This window comes from Micropterus dolomieu, linkage group LG03 (genome assembly GCF_021292245.1).
Source record: "Micropterus dolomieu isolate WLL.071019.BEF.003 ecotype Adirondacks linkage group LG03, ASM2129224v1, whole genome shotgun sequence".
NCBI lineage: Eukaryota > Metazoa > Chordata > Actinopteri > Centrarchiformes > Centrarchidae > Micropterus > Micropterus dolomieu.
The window spans coordinates 5,450,456-5,471,697 of NC_060152.1; the positions used below are offsets into that span (position 1 = coordinate 5,450,456).

The 21,242-nt window shown below is 38.0% G+C and overlaps 1 protein-coding gene across 1 annotated transcript in view; it reads left to right on the forward strand.

Moving 5' to 3' along the window:
• Positions 1–21,242, forward strand: part of dgkb (diacylglycerol kinase, beta) — an 85,647-nt gene that overhangs the window by 17,431 nt on the left and 46,974 nt on the right. The window contains exons 6-18 of the mRNA XM_046044946.1: positions 3,076–3,125; positions 4,556–4,630; positions 5,419–5,538; positions 8,967–9,084; positions 9,672–9,760; positions 10,133–10,249; positions 10,531–10,629; positions 11,532–11,633; positions 14,587–14,660; positions 15,272–15,346; positions 18,109–18,194; positions 18,879–18,968; positions 19,651–19,811. Of these exons, the coding sequence (XP_045900902.1) occupies positions 3,076–3,125; positions 4,556–4,630; positions 5,419–5,538; positions 8,967–9,084; positions 9,672–9,760; positions 10,133–10,249; positions 10,531–10,629; positions 11,532–11,633; positions 14,587–14,660; positions 15,272–15,346; positions 18,109–18,194; positions 18,879–18,968; positions 19,651–19,811 (1,256 nt within the window). The remainder of the gene's footprint in view (positions 1–3,075; positions 3,126–4,555; positions 4,631–5,418; positions 5,539–8,966; positions 9,085–9,671; positions 9,761–10,132; positions 10,250–10,530; positions 10,630–11,531; positions 11,634–14,586; positions 14,661–15,271; positions 15,347–18,108; positions 18,195–18,878; positions 18,969–19,650; positions 19,812–21,242) is intronic.

The following is a 21,242-nucleotide window of genomic DNA, read 5'->3' on the forward strand; positions in this document are numbered from 1 at the left end:
GCGGCAGCTGCTGTTTTTTTTAAGTCCATGCATGTTGTGGTGATATACTCTATGATCTGACTGAATATTCCAAAATACCACATCATGTTTTTGCCTGCATTAGTTTTAACTAGTTTTTTGCCAAAGCCTTTTAATCTTTGGTCATGGTCACAATTGAATGAAACTACCAGGTTTCTCAGCACCGAAAGAAGAAGAAATGTTTAAAAGCCCAAATTGGTTCTAGTTCTACATTAGGTACAAATGAATGAAAGGACACAAATGAAAGAAAAACATCAGTCATTCCTGTTTATTAATGTTACTGTCTATGTTGAACTATGACTGCTCTCTGAACAATTGTGCTCCTCCCACTGAGGTTTATCTCAACCAATGGCATTATGACTGTCTCCATGTCTCCAGGATCTGAGAATCCTATCTGCGAGGTTAACATGACAGTAGGACATCAACCTGAATAGAACCATAATACAGAGTATTTATAATCGGCTTTTTAAAAACTGATACCAGACAGATATTGGGTTTTCTACAAGCAATAAAATGCTAAACATGGTGTCTTCTATAAATCCTCTGCATTGATATGAGCTGTGGTATAAATACTTATTTGCTATCCAAATATTTGCCGGGCTTATGTGTCTTGTGCTCTGTCTTTTTGTATCTGTCTGTCTCCTTGTGTTTTTTTTTACAGAATTTAATTGAAGTGAGTCAGAGTTATCTCTGGTGTATTTGGTGGTTAGCAAGCATATTCAAACTGGGTCCGCCTCAGTGTTTTATTCTTTCACCCTTGTGAAAAATAATATCTGGAATAAGCGCTTTCATCTTACAACCTAAGTAATTATCTGTCATGTTTTCAGGTTTTTCTGAAGGAGGAGCTATTAAAAACTATTAAACTACAACGTTTCTTCTTTATCTCACTTATTTAGAAAATGATGTTTGCAGCTCCAATAAAGCTTCTCCAAAGGGATGTTTGATGCCTCGTGTTCACAGGTTATTGACACGTCTTTCCACATCTCTTAATTGCATTTATCACATCATTTATTCACAAGGTTACATCGCTTAATTGGACATCAGATTTTTTTTTGTGGTGCTGTAATTCTCATCCATCAGCTGAATTATTGAGTAGAGCAGCACTCATTAAGCGCGGGGATGACTGAATAATTCAACTACAACTGCCTGCGTGTGAGCGCATCATGGATCTAACTATGGATAATGTCTTACTGAGCACTCTCTCTTCCTGCATCCCCGTTGTTATTTCTCAGGTGCATGGGTCCCTCTGCTGGTTTGTTTGGAACTGCTCTGATTTCATTGCGGCTTGTTTGAGAAGTTTCTGTGTTGGTATTTCTCTTTCATCAGGATCATCTGAAACGCTTCTGCCAATTATTCAAACATAGTGTTTTTTAATGTTTTTACTTGTACTCAACAACATATATGTTTTTTTAAAAATCTTTTTAATATGCTATTAAAATTATGCTAAAATATTATTTTTATTTTTTATACACAATGCAAGGTGTCACGAAAAAATAAGTCTCTAGACAATTGCTTTGACACATTTAGGAGCATGACATGTCAGTGCTAAGCAGCCATAGTCTTATGTCTTGGCAAGCTCATAATCACGTACTGATAAAGATTTCCAAAAGACCTTGAAATATTTTAAGAAATTTTAAAGCTGTGAAATTATGGAGAACATAAGATGCATTTAAGATTAAGGTAAATATGACATTCAGTAAAGAAATAAGAAACTAATGAGCACAAAAACACATAAAATCCGCAAAGACAAGTGGTGACAGCTAAACTAGTATAAACTAATACATATAGAAAGACTTTATTTATATTGATTATATTTTAAATTTATATTGAGACCCATTCAAAATCAGTTATCAATACATTTAATAATCTTGAGCTGATAGATAACTATCAAGTGAGTAAATATAGATGTTCAAGTTTTTCCCGTGCAGACATTTTTTGCTTTATTTAACCCCCACTAAGACATTAACCCTTAAATGAAGTCTAAAACAGACTCTGAATATCTGTACTCAGATATTATTATTTATTTAGTGAACTCTATTGATAGCAATTTCAGTACAATAATCTGAATTAATCTAGTATATAAATAAAAAATGACCCCAATTTGTCCCAAGATTTAATTGCAATTAAATCAATTGCAAATGTAAAAGAATGGATTGTTGATTATTTGGCTTATTTAAATTCATAAAAATGTATTTCAGCTAAATTCTATACAACTTTGTTTATTTCAAAGACAATTGTATGGCTTGTATTGCATAGTTTATTGCTTAGTTGTCAGGGAAATTGTACAATTTTCAGATTTAAATGATACAGAGAGTTTGTGAAATGTTTCCTGAGAGCAGTCACAGAGACTCTCTGTCCACTTTGTTCTGCAGACAGAACAAATACATCATCATTTGCACTTTATTACCTTTTTTGGGCCTCTTTGGCCTCTTTCACTGCAATCACTTCCTCGTAACACCATCAGCCTCCACCCAACACCAAACACTATACGCCAGCATCACTTCCCCCCAAAAGGTCACACCCGCCCAGGAAACTTGCAATTAGCTCCTCGTTAGTGGCCTCACAAACCGCCGTCTGACGTCAACTCAGGATGATGTCAGCACCCACCCTCTGCAGCACCTCAACTGCGCTCATGTGGAGGTGACATGGGCCAGAGCATCTCTAAGTATAGCTACTTTGGAAATCATCTGCAGCCAGGTCATGTTGCTGTTAATGTTGATTCTGTTACGTTCAGACTCTGGGGTTTTTACTCATCACCATGATGTAAAAGGAAGAGCCAATCACATCTGTGATGTGAGAGCTGTCTGTTTCCATGGTAACACTTTTGTGTGGTAATTGGGGGACACTGCAGCATTCAGATGTTTACAACTGCTGAGATTCTGGTTTTGCTTTTTGTTTGTATGCAGTGAAGTACACAGTGAGATTAGCACGGCGAGCAGTGAGTGCTGTGGCTCCTCCTGCCAATAACTGCTTTTAAGGTTCACTTCAAAGGTTGGGAAGGACGGAGAGTGCTGTATGTTAATACTATAACTTGACATTTTGTTTTTGTCTCCACAGTTATGTTTCGCCTCTATGACACAGATGGAAACGGGTCTTTGGACAGCTCGGTAAATAATTCTCCTCTTTAAGAATAACTTTCACCTTAGATTTATTGTTCCAAAGTGCAAAATTGAAACTCATAGCAACCCCAAATATGTTAGCATTATACTGTTTGTGTTAAACTCAGAAGCATCATCAGCACCAAGACAGAGACACAATGCACAGTATGAGAGGAGGCATTATCATGTCGAAAAACACTTATTAATTTAACACTTATTCTCATTATCAATGAATCTGCTGATTATAGTCTTAGTTAATAAATTGTTTGCTTTTTTAAAAAAAACAGTGAAAGATACCTTGTTTTGTCTGAGCAACGCTCCAAACCCCAAAGCTTTTTAATTTATTATCACATAATTGGAACTGAAACCAGCTCATACTTTTGCTTTAAAAACTATTTAAACAATTTTTGATTTATTGACTACTCGTTTCAGCTCTATGTGTTTGCATTAAGATCAATACAGTTGATGTTGGTAATATGCTAGTGAGAAAAAAATACAAATAAACAAACCTATTCGATAATAAGACAGTTTGAAGTACTTTGTATGAGTGTTTACACTTTATACTTCTGCTCAGCTACAAATCAGAGGAAAATATTGTACTTTTTACTTCACTACATTTATTTCACATCTATAGTTACTTGACTACTAGTTACTTCATACTTCTAGATTATCCATCTATCTATCTATCTATCTATCTATCTATCTATCTATCTGCACTTTAGGCGTAAAAAATCTGTTTGCTCCCATTATCCCCATGAATGGGTGGATGACAGAGGGTATTTATGAATGAAAGACCACCGGAATGTACAGTATGTGTATATGTATAGAAAGTGCGTAGGAGGGAGTTGGAGGTGGAATTAGAGGGTGGAATTAGAGGGTGAGGAGCGAGAGGACAAGGGCGGGGTGGGTGGAGGGGATATTATCCCACTATTAGTATCTCATTTTTGGCTGGGAGTGGGAGATAGTGAAAGACAGACAGGAACAGTAATAGAAAGAGAGCAGAGAGCACACCAAAATGGAGAGATGTTAATATGGTGTCCCAAACTGTTCTCCTGATTTTAGAGAAAATTAAACAACGGCTTGTAATTTTATAAAAATGTGTGAACTCTTGATTTGCACTCATACACTCTTACTGATACTCAACATATTAAAGACGTCCAAAGTGCATCGTAGTCATTCAGTATCCCACCAGATAATAATGTCACCCCACTTCCCCATAAAGCAACCACTGTAATTAAACCATCAGCCTTGGAGCTCTTCCCACGCTGCCTTTGTTTCTTTCTGTGAAACAATGACATTCCCAACCTGCTATTACACACTGTTTATCAGTCTATTCACGCCAAAGACATTTGGTGACATCAACTTGTAAGGCTGCAATATACAGAAAGGTAAATACAGTATTTCTGTGCCCGTAATGACTGTCTGTGGTCTCGCCACAGGAGCTGGAGCACATTATCTCCCAGATGATGCATGTAGCAGAGTACCTGGAATGGGACGTGACTGAACTGAAACCAGTAAGAAAGACATTTCACCCACTTAACAGAAGTAGTAGTAATAATGTGAATTTAATTTAATATACTGTGAAGCAAACCTCTTGGCATGTTGCCAGAATCTGCAACTGGTTAAAAGCAGCTTAAACTTTAACATTAAATGATGAACCAGATTCTTACAGTTCTTATCAATCTCTTTGGTCCTTTTCTCGAATCATCCTTAACATTTCCAAAACAGTAAGTGCATTTCTCAAAACAGTTAGTACAAACAGCACAACACAACACAGTTGTTTACCTGCAAAAGCCCTTAACGTGTTCAAAATCCTTAGTATCTCAAAAGTAAATATTTATGTCAGTGAACATGTTATAGCCATCAGAATGACAAGTCATTATTTACAAACAAGATAGTCAAAATGTTTGGCCATGTTGTCGATATAATTAATAATAAATACAATTTACTTACTACTTACTAAGTATTTTCTGAGTTAAGGTTTTGATAACAATGATTGAAAATGCGCAAGGCTGCACATTTTCTGTATGGCATATATCACTTTCACCAGTATAAAGTTATACATTGCCGGATACAGGACAGGAATCATAGTTGTGCTTTTACTGTTTGTACTGTAATTTGTTGACAGAGCATGCCATTGTGATACAGAAAAGAATAAGACAAGACTGTTTACAGCACTGCCTAGCACAACAGTAACAATTACAAAATTAGAAATGTAAGCATGGATACACCACTTAGTGGAGATGTGAAAAATTCAACTTCTTCTGTTCTCTTTTGACTTCTGTTTTTATTTACTCTGTAGATCCTGCAGGAAATGATGCGGGAGATTGACTATGATCACGATGGCACAGTGTCACTGGAGGAGTGGATCCAGGGAGGCATGACCACCATCCCACTGCTGGTCCTACTGGGCCTGGAGACGGTGAGTCCACAGCGAGGCCACCTACATTTGCTAGTGACATTGGCTGCTTGCTAATGCTTTGACAACGAAAGCGTTTCGGAATGAACATTTCTGAGAGAAATAACTGAAAAGGAACCCATTGATTGATTTGCTTCCAGTTTTGACACTACTGTGTCTTTACTAGCCATTTCACGCATAGTGATCACTATAGTGGACTGCTATTCAAAAGCCGTTTACTTGTATGGGCCGAGGTTCTGATAGTCTAGTTGCACATCAGCCACTACAGTGCACGCTAGTGTGTCATGCCATACACTGCTACGCTCTGGTAAGCCGTTGTGCCGTTTTAAGTGCAACTTAAATTTGTCAAAACTTGTCTAAAATTATGGAAAAACTTGTTAATAAACAACTAATCAATCATCTTAAGGTGAACTATATCATCTAGGGCACAGTCTGGCTTTCGATCAGAGTATGGTTGTGTTACAGCTACCACTGCAGTGCTCAATGACATTACATCCACGTTAGATAACAAACAACACTGCGTTGCTATGACCTTATAAAAAATTTTGATTCCGTGGACCACAACACACTCCTCCACAGACTTAGCAGCATTGGTGTCGTTGATCACTCATTGGTTTGGTTCTCTAATTATCTTTCTCACCGGGTTGAACATGTAAGATTTGAAAATCTTTTTTCCCATTCTCTCCCGGTCACTAGGGGTGTCCCCCAAGGCTCCATCCTTGGCCCTAGACTTTTCTTAATTTATATTAATAATATATTATTAATATTAATGGTAAATCTCTCATTCACTTGTATGCTGATGATACAATCCTTTATGCCACAGGTTCCTCCTCTGATGCTATTCAAGCTAGCTTTTTCCAACTGCAGCAATCCTTTACACAACTCAATCTCACTCTTAATACCTTTAAAACAAAAATCATGTTGTTTCACCGTAAGGGTACTATGCCTCCTCACTTGCAAGGGGGCTATTCTAGAACAAGTCACTGCATATAAATACTTGGGCATCTGGTTGGAAACTTCACTTTCTTTGCAACCGCACTTCCTTCATTACACTTACATTTATTCATTTAGCTGACGCTTTTATCCAAAGCGACTTACAATTGCTGTACATGTCAGAGGTCGCATGCCTCTGGAGCAACTAGGGGTTAGGTATCTTGCTCAGGGACACACTGGTGGATGGTTCACAGGGGGGGATTGAACCCGGGTTTCCGCACCAAAGGCATGTATCTTATCCATTGCGCCACCACCACTTCCGCCAAACTTACTCTTATTCAAATGACCATTCTACCCATTAGACTATGGAGACACTATGCACAGGGTTGCTTGCAAGTCCACTCTATCAAATCTTGACACTCTTTACCATGGACTGGAACGATTTGCAAAGTTTTCTTAAACTGGATACATTAATTTCACTTTCATCTTTTAAAACTATTATATCATCTTTGTTCACGGACACTTGCAGTTGCTTCTCTACATAATAATTTTTGTGTTGTCTACTGTGTTGTGTTTTTAATTTGTATTTTATGTAATTGCTAAAACTGTATGTATTTTTAATGTACTGTATTTATTTCAGCCCTATTTCCTTTTCCCTAAGTGGTTACCCCACTTGTCAGGCCGCCATTGTAAATAAGAACTTGTTCTTAATGACTTACCTGTAAAAATAAAGAATTTAAAAATAAAAGAAAATTATAAGAAAACCAAGATGGCCAACGGACGTCAGAAACGCTGAGCAGCTCAGGTAAATCATGACACTCCTCCAATTATAGTAGAACCCTGCAGGTAAATAAAATTTTGTAACATCTAGTAACAACTAAGGAGTAATACAATTGTTAAACTTCCCGAGTATTGATTATTTTGGGAGGAAATTACAATTAATCATCCGTCCACTAAATTGGACATTATGCATTCATGGCTATATTTCAACTACAATTAACTATTACTTAGACTTTGTTTTTCTTGAAAATACGTCATATGCACTAACTTTTTTGGATGAAAATCAATGGATTTATGTTACACTTTCAGTTTTTGTAACAAAAATATTTTGTGCAGATTAGTTCCAATATATGAGTAACATTCAGTGTCTTGCAGCAAGTAATAGAAAGGCATTCAGGACAGTGGAGCAAATTCCATCAGAATCAAGTAAGCAATAGTGTACGCAGTGTAACATTACTGCATGTTAGTATACTCAAGGAAGTACCCGAATTGAGTCTACAGCTAGCCACTTTGTGAGCTTGTACTTAGAAACAGCTGTAATTTGAGCTAAAAGCTAACGTCAGACTGCTAAATGTAGAAGCCACATTTCTCCCATGTGCTCTTAGCGCAATGTGGAGTCAGGAGTTCACCAAAGTCAGTATTCATTCTCTGTTTTTTAAATAGTCTTATGGATCCTTTTGGAAGGAAGTTATAAAAAACAAGTGTAGTGTTTATTTTATTAGGGCATGCTAGTAATTAGAGAGGTTTAAAACTCACCTAATGATATACATTTTGTGTGACAGTAACTGCCTTGAGGTCTGATCCCCTAAACCTCATATAAAATATCATCAGGAGGGAAATGTCTGCCATACTGCACAGTGTGTACTGTACATGGCACTTGACAATGATGCTCAGTCAATGTGATGGTTGAATGTCAGATTTTCTCCTGTAAATAAAATAACTATTAATAACTTAAAACTCGACACGTTGCTATTTTAGAACTGATAGTTTAGACATGTGTTTTATGGTTTTTCTACATTGTTTTCTGTTCATTAGCCCCCCCAAAATGAAGCTATCTTCTAAGTGTAAATTGACTTTATCAGTCTCTCCTAAGCTCTTTAGACCTTATTTTAGTTTAGTTTATTTCTGCAGATGATTATCTTATCACTCTGAGGTCACGGAAGTACTCTCAGTACTCTGTAAATGTGAATCTGAAATTAACTGTTTGATTTTCCATTCTGGGCCATGCTACTGCACCTGATAATATGAAAAAAAAACACGAAGCAGTGAAAATGCTTGCTCCATTTAATATTTCACAAACTAAAGACATTCCTCATCATTTAACCATTTTCTGCAATTCCTAATTATCTCGTAACAGCTCACACACTCCCCAATGGTTTCCTGAGAACATCCTGTGATCCCCAAGTGAATGAGTGAAATCAGTTCTGCCTTCAGTTCATCATTTCTCCACTAGATGGAAATATTTGACCAGCTTCAGCATAAATCTCCACCAATGTCATTTTTTTATGAATGAATATGACTGCAAAGGGAAGAGAGCAAAACATGTCCTCTGTTGTACAGAAGTAAAATATAAATACAAATAAATGTGATAAAACTAATTCCACTAGTGAGACAACGATCAAGCTAAATGATCAGCTTATGAGAATATAAAATGATGTATTGAAGCAGTTGGTCATCATTCAATCACTCAATCATTTGGTCTGTTTCTCTCACTGCAGAATGTTAAAGATGACGGGCAACACGTGTGGAGACTGAAGCACTTCAACAAGCCAGCCTACTGTAACCTGTGTCTCAACATGCTAATTGGACTGGGGAAGCAGGGACTCTGCTGCTCATGTGAGTAATTTACTTACCATTAAGGGTCTAACAGATGCATTGATTTGTGCAGACAGATACAATACAGTACAAAACATGTTGTCTGTTCATGTGTTGCAGTGCCAATATTAAGGATGTTACTCTGTGATCAAATTTACGCAAAAACATTGGTGCCTTAATTTTCACCTGGCCCTATGAAAAAGATGTAATTAGCCTGGGATTTAGCCAAGAGTTTCAGTGTCTCATGATGCTGTTTTCAACACTTAATGCTTAAAAAGAAAAAAAAATAATCACCTTACAATATCAACAGAGACAACTAAGCTACTCCACAAAAGTCTATAATAAAACCTTTATTCTATGAAAGTATAAAAATTGCTTGTGTTGAATGAATGGCCATTTTCCGTTCATTTTTTCTGTCGTGCACCCAAGCTGTTTTTCACAAAATATTGGCAACAAGCCCCTTCAGAACAGCTTTCACAAACACATTACTCAAACCCTAGTGTATATCACTTATAACTGTATGAAAAGTCAGTTTTTTCCTTCCTCTGTGTTCTGTCTTTCCGTAGTTGAAAGTCTCAAATTACTTTTTTGTTTTCTCTCTTTCCCAGTCTGCAAGTACACAGTCCACGAGCGATGTGTGGCTCGCGCGCCGCCGTCTTGCATCAAAACCTATGTCAAGTCCAAGAAAAACACTGAGGTGCGTCCAATTGGAGTGTTTACAAGTCGGCACGCTTGGATCGGCGATGCTCCATTGAGCTTAGGACGAGGGCTTCTCCTCTTCTAATGGAATTAAAACAATTCAATCTGCTACTAAGCATTGCTAATTACCAGAATAAGCCTGGTTTAAAGATATAGGCCGCATCATTTGTTTGGCCTCTTTCTTTCTCTCTTTCTTTCTTTCTTTCTTATCTCTGCTTTTTTTCACTTTGTTTCCTGCTTGTTTTCTTTCCCTCTTGCTTTCTTTAATTGTTGTGTCACTTGTGCCTTTGTATATATCTTGTTTTTCTGCACCATGTTTCTTTTCTCACTTCTTTTCCTCCCTGTATGCTGTCTCTCCCTCTCACTGCAGGTAATGCATCATTTCTGGGTGGAAGGGAACTGCCCCACCAAGTGTGACAAGTGTCACAAAACCGTTAAGTGTTACCAGGGCCTGACTGGGCTCCACTGTGTGTGGTGTCAAATCACGGTAAGCCACCACCCGAGGAGAGGCAGCCACCTCCTCATTATATTCCCACTGCTTCTTGTATTTTAGGGTTTCATTTTAGCACCTCTGATACCTCACAAGTCATTCCACCAATTTACACCCAGAATACACTTGTTTGTGGTTGCAACTTAATAGAAAATAAAACGGAGACAATGACACATGTAATGCAGATAAATTCTGAGCATGTACCTGAACAAGTACACTTAAACATGTACTGTTACTGAAACAAGTTAGCTGTTAATAACGGCTGCCACCTCCTTCAGCTCCATAACAAGTGTGCCTCCCATGTGAAACCTGAGTGTGACTGCGGACCCCTGAAGGATCACATCCTGCCCCCCAACTCAATCTGCCCCATCATCCTGGTAAGACTTCACTCCTCACTGGTCAGCGGTCCCGTGGCTGAGTGAGCCTGACCTTGTTTGATACTGTGTTATCTGAGGATGCAATCATCAGCCTGTGTTCTCCCGCTGAGCTCTGAAATGGCAAAGCTTTATTTTTATAAATGGTACAAGTCTATTTCTTGGGTGGAAACTGTACCTAAAATTGCTCATTAGGTATCTCTTAAATGTCAGTTATCCACTTTGTGTAATCATTTTGACTTGTATGGTAAAAGACGCCTGTTATTGTATAGATTAGGAAAAAGGCACAGAGAGGAAAGACTCAATTTTTAAAATTATTTAGCTTTTTATATTTAATTTATTGGGTCAGGTCAATTTTTTAAAAAAGAGCTGTGATTTCAAGGAAATTCCTCTGAAAATCTACATCTGCTTATAAACCAAACTATAAACTAATGACCATTGTCTCTTAGCTTTATTTTCCATCTAATTAGCACTAGATTAAATAGTCATTTCCAGGTTACGTTCTGGATTAATGAATTATTGGGAAATTACAGCCCCATAAAACAAAGTGATTAATTTTCCAACACAATAGTCTAAATGCTGTATCAAAGCTTCCCAGATACTGCCAGAAATAGTATTTGGTGGGGAAGATACTAAATCATTTAATTATTTCTTTATTAGTTTGTTTTTGTTGACCTAAATGTAATCAGAAAAAATTCCAAGGTCATGACCTCAGTGCTCTCAACACCCTGGTAACAACATACATAAACAGGCTAAGACAACTGTCACACAATGCAAAAAAGCATGAATAATATTCAGTTAAGATGCACATACAGGTGTTAGATTTTTCAAAATAATCCAATTTTCCTAACAGTGGATATCACCTTTTTAGAATGAAACCTTGTTGCCTGACCTTTGTCCCGCAGGAAAGAGGGTCAACTCTGAGGAAAGACTCCCGGTCCAGCCAGTCGAGCCGAGGGAAGATGCAGAGAGCCAACTCTGTCACAGTGGACGGCCAAGGACTGCAGGTGAGTCTTTTCTAACCTCAGTGAAGTATTCTGCTTTAATTTGCTCTGTTCTAACAGTACAAAGACAGTGTACCATACTGCAATGCTCTAGTGTACTGTGCACACAGCGAGTGTTGTTGTTTTTTACAAACTGATCTCAGTGATTATAAGGGTCAACTTCAGTGGGAAAGGAAATGGCACAATTGGATTGAGAAGTACTTTTTACCATTTCCAAAATGTTTAAAGACTAACGTAAAACGTTTGAGAATGTAGGTAAATTACTCCAAAATACACCCTGGAAATTTTGTCAGATCGCCAACAGATAGCGTTTATACATGTACGTTGTAAAATGAGTTACAACTAGTAGTAGTAAGCCATAACACGTAAGTTAGTAAGTAACTTACTAGAGTGGTAGGTGCTTAACAGGTGGACAGAAGATATCATAGAATACAACAAGAATCTCAGGGAGCATCCAAACATGTAAAATAAAACTAAATACAAGAATACCAGCATAAAACCATTGGTGGAAAGTAACTAAGGTCAGTTACACAAGTACTGTACTTAAGTGCAATTTTGAGGTACTTTCTGTTACTCTGTACTGCTAGGCTGCTTGCTTTCAGAGGCAAATGTTTTACTTTTTACTCCACTGCATTTAATTGATTGCTTTAGTTACAAGATACATCAAATTTAGATTAATAATACAAAATAGAAAATAAGATATTATTATTGGTTAAGATCAGATATTACCTCATTGATCCCAGGGGGTAATTCACAAGCTACCCGGCATTATGTATTGTAATTAGCGCCACTTTTACCAGCTGCAACGTTAAAAGGATGCACACATTAATGCATCAATCATTAAAATACAAAAATATGACATATAATATTGTGAAGTGTGCTGTTTTGCATAATTTGTCATTTTACTTTGAAAGCAGGATGTTTGCTTTGGGATTTCTACACTGTGGTGTTGATACTTTTACTCAAGTAAAAGATCTGAATACTCCACTGTATAAAACCATTGGAGTAAAAACTATAAAAAGATTTTAGAAATGTCAGTCTGGTATACAGGTGGGATTATAAATGCTGTTAAACATGAGGCACTGAGGGGGAATTTTTTCGACAGTGCAACCAGAACATGGTAGACTGGACTGGAGTGTTCTCCACATCTGTGTTTGTTAGAAGCTTTTGCTATTGCCTTCTGCGCTAACTGTAACCAACAGCAATAACAATTATTATAAGAGCTTATCCATGCATCGATTTCCATTGTTGAATATCATGTTTTGAAATGAACCTCTGCAGTTGTTCACGGGGCATGTGATGGGACTCTGCAGGCCCTGCTGGTAATCGGTACTAAACAGCAGAGCTGAGTCCGGCCTGATCCTCTCTAATATCTGTCAGCCAGCATGCTGGCGATGGAAACCTGCCGCTGTCTGTGGCGACTAAACGTCTACGCGTGGCTGGGAGAGAAATATGATGTATCATATCCCAGGCACATCCATCTCTGCCTCTTGCCGGCTAACCAGCATAATAATCAAGATTATTATTTATAATTACAGGAAGTAATGGATCACTCTGGACCGGACAGGGAGCTCATTAATTCACCCTTGGCCTGCTGGGATAGCAGACAGGGGGAGTTAAGCGCTTCATCTGTGTCAGTGAGAGCACAGGGCGAGTTGTTGCAGACTAACTGCACGAAGGGCAATTCAAACAGGGGCCGTTGGATTAAAGCCTGTTTATGTGGCACTTTGTGAGTTCGGCCTCCGGCACCACAGGCTCTGTCCGTCTACAGTTTCACTACCACTCAGAGAAAATCCTTTCCCACGTCACACGAGACAAACTGCCCTGCCAATTAGGAAGCGGTGACAAATAACTATTACGACTGAATTGTGAATTATTAGTTATCAGGTTGAGAGTATTGATTGGTTAAGAGATAGACGGGTTGTTTTACTGTACTGTATATTCATGGCTGTCTGGTTACCGAAACATGGCTTCCATTTAATATCATTTGCCCACACAACTTATATTATTTTTATTAAAAAAAACTAATATCTGCTAAAATTCAGGTAAAAACTGGAGCCAAAGTACCAGTGATATTAAGATTTAGTTAGAATTTTGCTTGCTATATTTTTCTTAATGTCAGCATATCCCATGAAAAGCCTAAAACCAACAATGAATGTATCCAAAAAGTGTTGTCTGTATCCAAAGCATGATATATCTTATTCATCTGTGTCATATAGCTCCATTATTGCCAAAAAACATGAAATCAAAATCTTTCATTACCAAGAGCACGGCCATGGTTGTTTATTTTGACTCAGTCCCACATACCCTGTCCTGCTGCCATAGATAGTGCACTTAATGTGTATTAATCCGCCATTGAGAATAGTCCCCATCAAAGTTATGGATCTTTTTAAAAGACAGTGAAATGAATATTTGTGACCTGTTTTCAGAGATACGTGTCTTCAGTAAGAATGACTAGGCTCAGGGTCGAGTCACACAGACAGGGTATGGAAGTCAGAAAGTACTGACATACAGACTAGCGCATCGTTGGTCTTTTCATGGGATTTGTTGACTACAAGAATAATATAGAGCCTCATCCTTTGAATATACCACATCAGTTGATCAAAAAACAACTTAAAAGGAACATTTATTTGATTTAATTTCAGAAATGTTGCTGTAAAAACAAAACTCTGTGACTTTATCACTGTTCTCCTTTTTAATTTGATATTATAATTAACCGAAGATTGAATTTGGACTCAGGCAAAGAGTTGGTGAGTGCCAACACTTGGCCAGGTGCCACTTGTACATCTCTGCGAAGAAACAGGAAAACTATGAAATGGATCAGATGACTGGCATTGCTTGGAAGTGCTGTATATACTTGATAAAATGTCTGAGGGATATGGCTTGAAAGTGAATTCCTGTGAAGCTTCCTGCAGTCTCCAAACACCAACGGTTTGTTTTGACATCTCCCATTCAGATCACAACAATAGAGGGCACTCATCCTCTGCTAGTGTTTGTCAATCCGAAGAGCGGGGGGAAGCAGGGAGAGAGGTAAGTACACAATCTGTCTCAACATGCTACAAGAGGCCTCTAAAGCCCCGATCCTCAGCCGCAAAGGGAAGGCAGCAGCATGGTCTCTGGCTGCCAAGTGCTTTAGGCTTACTTAGTCAAATAAAAACACAATAACATTAACCCAAAGCGCCGGCCGCCTTCACCGTCAGATCACACCCCCCTCCAGCCCCACACCCCTCTCCTCTCCACAGACACTCTCCTCGCTGCCACGTCCCTGGCTGGTCCCCCTTCTTTAACCCAGGGCTAATTGGGTTATTACTGAAACATATTCATTCACTCCTTATTACGCCGACCCTCATTTGTTTAAATTATGAGATCAAAATATGACTTCAGCCAGTTGATATAATGAAATTGAAATTAAAATGAATTAGTCTTTCTAATGGTTTCTCCTCAAGGGGACTTTGGGTATGTCCCACCCCACTGCCCAGTCCACTGCCTTGTCACGCTCTGATTGGACACTGGTCTGCGTCGGCACTTATGGAATCTGACACTAAATACACAGCTTTTTAGGCCTAATCTGTAATATTGGAGTAAAATGTTGTGAGTTTCTCTTTGTTGTCTTGATGTTTTCTGCATGTTCACTCCTGAAGGATTTACAGAAAGTTCCAGTATCTTCTGAACCCGAGACAAGTGTACAACCTGGCCAAGAATGGACCCATGCCGGGGTATGTTGTTCATCGTGTGCTCAAACAGGGGAAGATAACTTAAAGACAAGGTTCAAGCCTGTCAACAGTATATACATTAAACAGTTTGTACTTACTGTTCATACTGGCCTTTAAGAGATCCCTCTGTAATATGAACTCCATGACAGGGACAAAGTCCTCGTTCTGTGCAAAAATATTTTCCAAAGTTTTGCTGAATCTAATATGAGCCTTCAGTAGTCTGACTTACACAAGTGAGTATCTTCCAAGGTTACAGTGTTTTTAGCATGATATTTTGTTACTGTCCTTCTATTGCAGCTCAGCACGGAAACACAAAGAAGATATTTTGGACCAAAAAGACTATAACCCTGGAAGATACGTACTTGTTAGAAAGGGATCTCTTAACGACCAGTTTGAAAAAGATGAATAATTACAGCAAACAAAAACTTCAGTGTATATGGACATGTAAGTACTGGACAAAAAACATCATAGCTGCATGTTACACACTAAATTGATTAGTGGTTTTAGCAAAAATACATCTAAAACACAAACACTGATTTTATTGTTATTTTATTTAAGATTGTGAAGAAATGCACTGCAAAAAAACCACAATCTTTAGGAGGAGCAACATTATTATCCTACTCACATTAACTTGCATTTCAAAGCCATTTTAGACATTTTTAAATACTTAATTATGACGTTAATTGTTTTTTAACATCAAAATAGAAAGAAAGAAAGAAAAATCGAAAGACTGACAAATCATACACTGTCTGCTAATGATCCTCTGTTTACAAACAGGCTGTTGTTGCTCACATATAATAACCACTATCACATGCAAGAGAAGCCTTTAGTATTAAACCCTTCACTCACTTCCCCCACACAGCACAGACACAAATGAGGTGAGTTCACACATAACAAATCCTGGAGATGACAGTATCATGCATGCTGTATCCTCAGACAAGCAGCAGCTCCGTATGCATAAGCCTGCATGTAACACAGATGACTGACGGATAGAGAGGGGTGAAACTCTCACCATACCACATGTGATCACGCATACAGAAGAGGAGGCTGCAGGCTGTAGGTGTGGCCAGCGTCTGGTTTCCTATGGTTCACATCTGTGATTAAGAAAATGAATGGATCATTTACATGCACAAGGCTCCGTCACTTTGTTGTTGCCAGAGGCGTTAAAACATACAGGAATGCCTCGCCGCCGTGCTGCCACGTTGTTTGGCTTTGATTAGATCTGAAAACAGAATCTTTGTGGCTTATAAAAAATAAATACACCGCAGCACACGCAGGGGACAAAAACCTCCACGAGGCTTTGACTGTCTGTGCGAGAAGCTGGCACAGTGGTCACGTCAGAGGTTGTGCCAACGCAGCTCCAAGTTTTTGGGACTGACCTTGTGTCCACTGTTTTGTTTCTGTTCTATTGATGTCTCTGCACGTGGCCTGAAACATCACCTGCATCCCCTCTGCTGTCTGGAGCTGAACCCAGAGCTTCTCCCCAGAGCTGACAACATTCCAGATGACCTTGCCCCACTGTAACCTTGTTAATATTTTGTCAAGTGTATGCACTGCTGCGCACATTAGCGAGGTGAACGTTCTCCGTCGGACACTGCAGGCCGAGGCAGCCGCATGCACTGCTGTCAATTAGCTGCCTCACTAATGCAATTACAGCAAATTAAGTGTTTGTTTCTTGGTATTTAAATATCCCCAAAGTTGCCTTTCATGTTCGCGGCCGTCTGTTTTGCGTCTAATATGGTTTGTGGTCCCAGTTGGAGAGTAATTGAGCGAATCATTTACCCGCCATATGAGGCTGGGAGGCTGGCTCATTCAGTTAGGGCTTTGTTATTGTGAAGGAACGGAAGAAGTTGGACTGAACATTGCCAGTCATGATCCAATTAGCCTTCGAACAGGCAGGCTAGCTCGCCAAATGAATAATTGTCAATGCGGCATGTGTTATTTTGTGAGATTAGAGGGGGTTTGCAGTGTGTTGTGGCAATGGACTCAAAAACATGCTCATGATCTGTAATGTGAACACTTAACATTTTCTCCTATTGTCAAGAAAGGCTGAGAAAAGTGGATATGTCTTAATTAACCTTCTTTTCTTTCCCATCTGAACAAAATCTATTATTTTTCAATAATTATTTAGAGCGGAAAGTAAAGAAAGGACTCATTCTTTATCATGACATGAGACAGCATAACAAGTATAAACATTTGAAAAGGAAGCAGGAGCGCTTCAGAATGATGGTAATGCAGCACAGAATGTATTCCATAAAGGGACATTTTGCCTAATATCATTTCGCCAGAGCAACTGGATTTACCATATAATCCTACTACAATAAAGATATATGTTGAGTAAAAATAGAAACCATTCATATAATTATACACAGTTAGTACCAATTTATTCCTAGTGTTCTGTGCGGTGTCTGTCAGCCTCTCTAGAAGCTCAAAAATATACTTAAATGTGTTTTATCAGCATAATGCTTTGTATATAACATATTAACCGTGAAATAGTCCTTATTTGGTGTTGATAACAATGCTTTATGATCATTTTGTCACCTTAGTAAAATGTGCAAGGTCAGTTTGTAGCAATTAGAAGAGTTATCGCCTTAATATACAGCAGTGTGGTCTTTGAGAGCAAAACATTAAAAGGGTTCACCAGAGTGATGAAAATATGTAAATAATTACAAAACATTTTATGAGAAAATTACACAATTAAATGCAAAGTGTAAAACAACTTGTTGTGTGGCAGTAATATACACATTAGACTGTTTCCTTCGCAGGCTGAACTTCTTCAGAGATGTTCCTGATTACAGAGTGCTGGCCTGCGGAGGGGACGGCACTGTGGGCTGGATCCTGGACTTCATAGGTACAAAATAAATTGTACATTTTGTAGCATTTGATGTTATCAAGACTTTGATCCCTGTGCTGCTTCCATAGCATCAGTTATTTTACATGTATTAGACCCTCCCAAACCTCCTGGGGTGCTTTGATATATTTCTCATGCTGTCTTCCATTTCTGATAGTGTACAACATAGTAGAACTTAAACACCCCATTTCCTTTTTTGGCAAAATTGCATTTGTTCTGATTAGTTTTGAAAGCCAGCAGCACTTGTTGCTCAGCCTGAAATGGTAAAGTGTACTTTATGGTTTGTATGTAAACACTTTAATTATGTCTGAGTCTGCGTAGTCAGGAGAGGTAAAATGGGATGATTACGTGAGTTGGAAAACAACATACTAGTCATCATTTGAGGAAAAAAAAAAATCACCTGGCATCCTCTTATTTGGTCTTGAAGATGTGTTACTTGTTCTGTCTCTCAAAAATTGCCTCAATTTTTTATCAATCAAAACAAAGAGAGGTAATAACTGTCAGGCAAAATGTGTCTCTTGAAATAGACAAGTTGTACAACTCAACATCCATATTGACTTGTAGTTTTACAAGTAGGGCTGCAAAATAGATTTGTTGCTTTCTTTACAACTCTTTACAGTGAGTTTGTTTTCTTGGTTTGGCCTTGTTTTGCATCGTGTTGTGATATTTGTCCCGCTGCTCCAGATAAGGCCAACCTGGACAGGAACCCCCCTGTGTGTATACTTCCTCTTGGCACGGGCAACGACCTGGCAAGATGTCTGCGATGGGGCGGAGGTACTGACAGAAAATAGATACATTGCAGTAAAATACATGGCCTCAATTCAACTGATAACATTCAAAATTGAATACATAAGTATACTGTACTATAAACCAGCATTATGATCAGAATTACTATACACTATACTTCATATATGGCTCAGGGAGTAATAATAGACCACTGAAATAGGGCTGAAATTAACTGTTTTTTATAATGAAATTGTTATGCATACTGTATCCATATCACAGTTTTTCAGAGTCTAAGGTGACATCTTCAAATGTCTTGTTTTGTCTAACGTAAACCTAAAGATATTCTGTTTACAATCATATAAATTGTCACATTTGAGAAGCTGCAACCAGAGAATGTTTGGAGTTGAACTGACAATAAAGTAGTTGGCAGTTAATCGACTAATCATTTGAGCATTTCACTAAATTACACTAGACAGGGTTTGAGATCCACTCAGGACGCTCAAACTGAAAATATATGAAGAATTTGTATTACTTTGATTCAAATATAACCTGTTTTAGAAATGTTTAGAAACCATGGTTAGCCAGTATCAGTCCTATAAATCAATAAACCAAGAAGAACTCAGAAGAAGTCTGCACGCATGTTACCCTAAATCCCTTAAAAGCATCGGCCAAGTAGCACAAGCTCTCTAGACCAGTTTTAACACACATCATGTGTTTGTTTTTTCCTGAGGCTATGAGGGTGAGAGCCTCCTGAAGATAATGCGGGACATCGAGAACAGTACGGAGGTGATGCTGGATCGCTGGAAAATTGATGTCACACCCACAGACAAGGATGAGCGAGGGGACCCGGTGCCTTACAGTATTATAAACAACTACTTCTCCATCGGAGTGGTGAGTCGGACTTCAGCCAGCTTCACTGATGAGATACTTCTTTATAAGAATAGAATATGGTCTTGGGTTGACAAATGGAAAGATCATACCTCTTCATAACTCTCCTTTATGAGTTCAGTGGTTAATTTTTAAGGTTTGCTGTTGACCGTTCACCAATTTTCATTTTTAAATTAACAGATTTTTTTTTAAGAAGATCGGCTTAAACTCAGAAAACTGGAATGTGTTATTGTTTTATAAACAAGAAGTAAAAAGTAATTACTTCAGTGTGAACTATTTTGGAGGATTTATTGACAGAATATAATATACATAACTATCTTTTCAGTGGTGTATAAAACCTTACAAAATCAAGTGTTATGTTTTTATTACCTTAGAATGAGCCATTTTCTATCTACATATGCCGCAGGTCCTCTTACAAGGACGTTGCCATGTTGCATCCATGTTTCTACGGTAGCCCAAAAGGACAAACTGCCCTACAGAGTGCTTTTCATCACAACATTGAATACATACAAGAAGAAGAAGTAGTAGTTGTAGTCATCTGGTTTATTAGGAGTAAAAACAGCTTTTTCAATGATTTTACTTTGATTTGATATGGGCCTATAATTGCTCATTAGTGACGCGTCTAGATCATCCTTTTTTAAGAGTGGCTTGATGACTGCAGTTTTCAGGGCCTGTAGGAAGAAACCTGAGATGAGAGACATGTTGACAATTTGTAGAATATCTGGGCCATGCAATCAGAAACATTTTTGAAAAAAACTGTTAATATCAAGGCAGCATGAGGAGGATTTCAGATGTTTCATTATGTCCTCCACGTGTTTATGGTTGATGGAATCAAATCAGTAAATTCATTTTTAAGTAAATAGTATTTGGTTACCAGAACATCATTGCTGTTATGTGTAGCTGTGAAGTGATTGATAGCTGATTGCAAGACGCTCTCTATACAAAAAGCTCAAGCAATGCTATCAGTAGTATCAAATGTGATTGACTCCTTACCAGAGAAAAACAGTTAAAGTTCGCAGTGTTTGTTAGACTGAATTGTGTTTACATTTTTTCTCACATTTTTAATAATCGAAATGAACAATATAAATACCCAGATTTTTTAAAACCGAAACCAGTGATCCCAACCCATACCACTTAGATTAATAATCATAACTTTATTTGTACTTTGCACTGTTAGGCCAAAAAAATGAAACTTGATAACAATGCAATAAAACATTAAAAACAAGTAAACCAGTAAAACCAATAGGAAAAGATAAAACTATACCAAGGTTGAATCACTCCAAATTTAAAACCAGATTAAAAAGAAGTACTAGTATAGTGCAGGTTTTAACTGCCATGTAAATACAGGCAAAAGGTCATTACTTTCTATGATTTTGTTTGCTATACAGCAACATCTTTGACATTGTATTGAAAAGCTACTTTTAAAATAAAGTA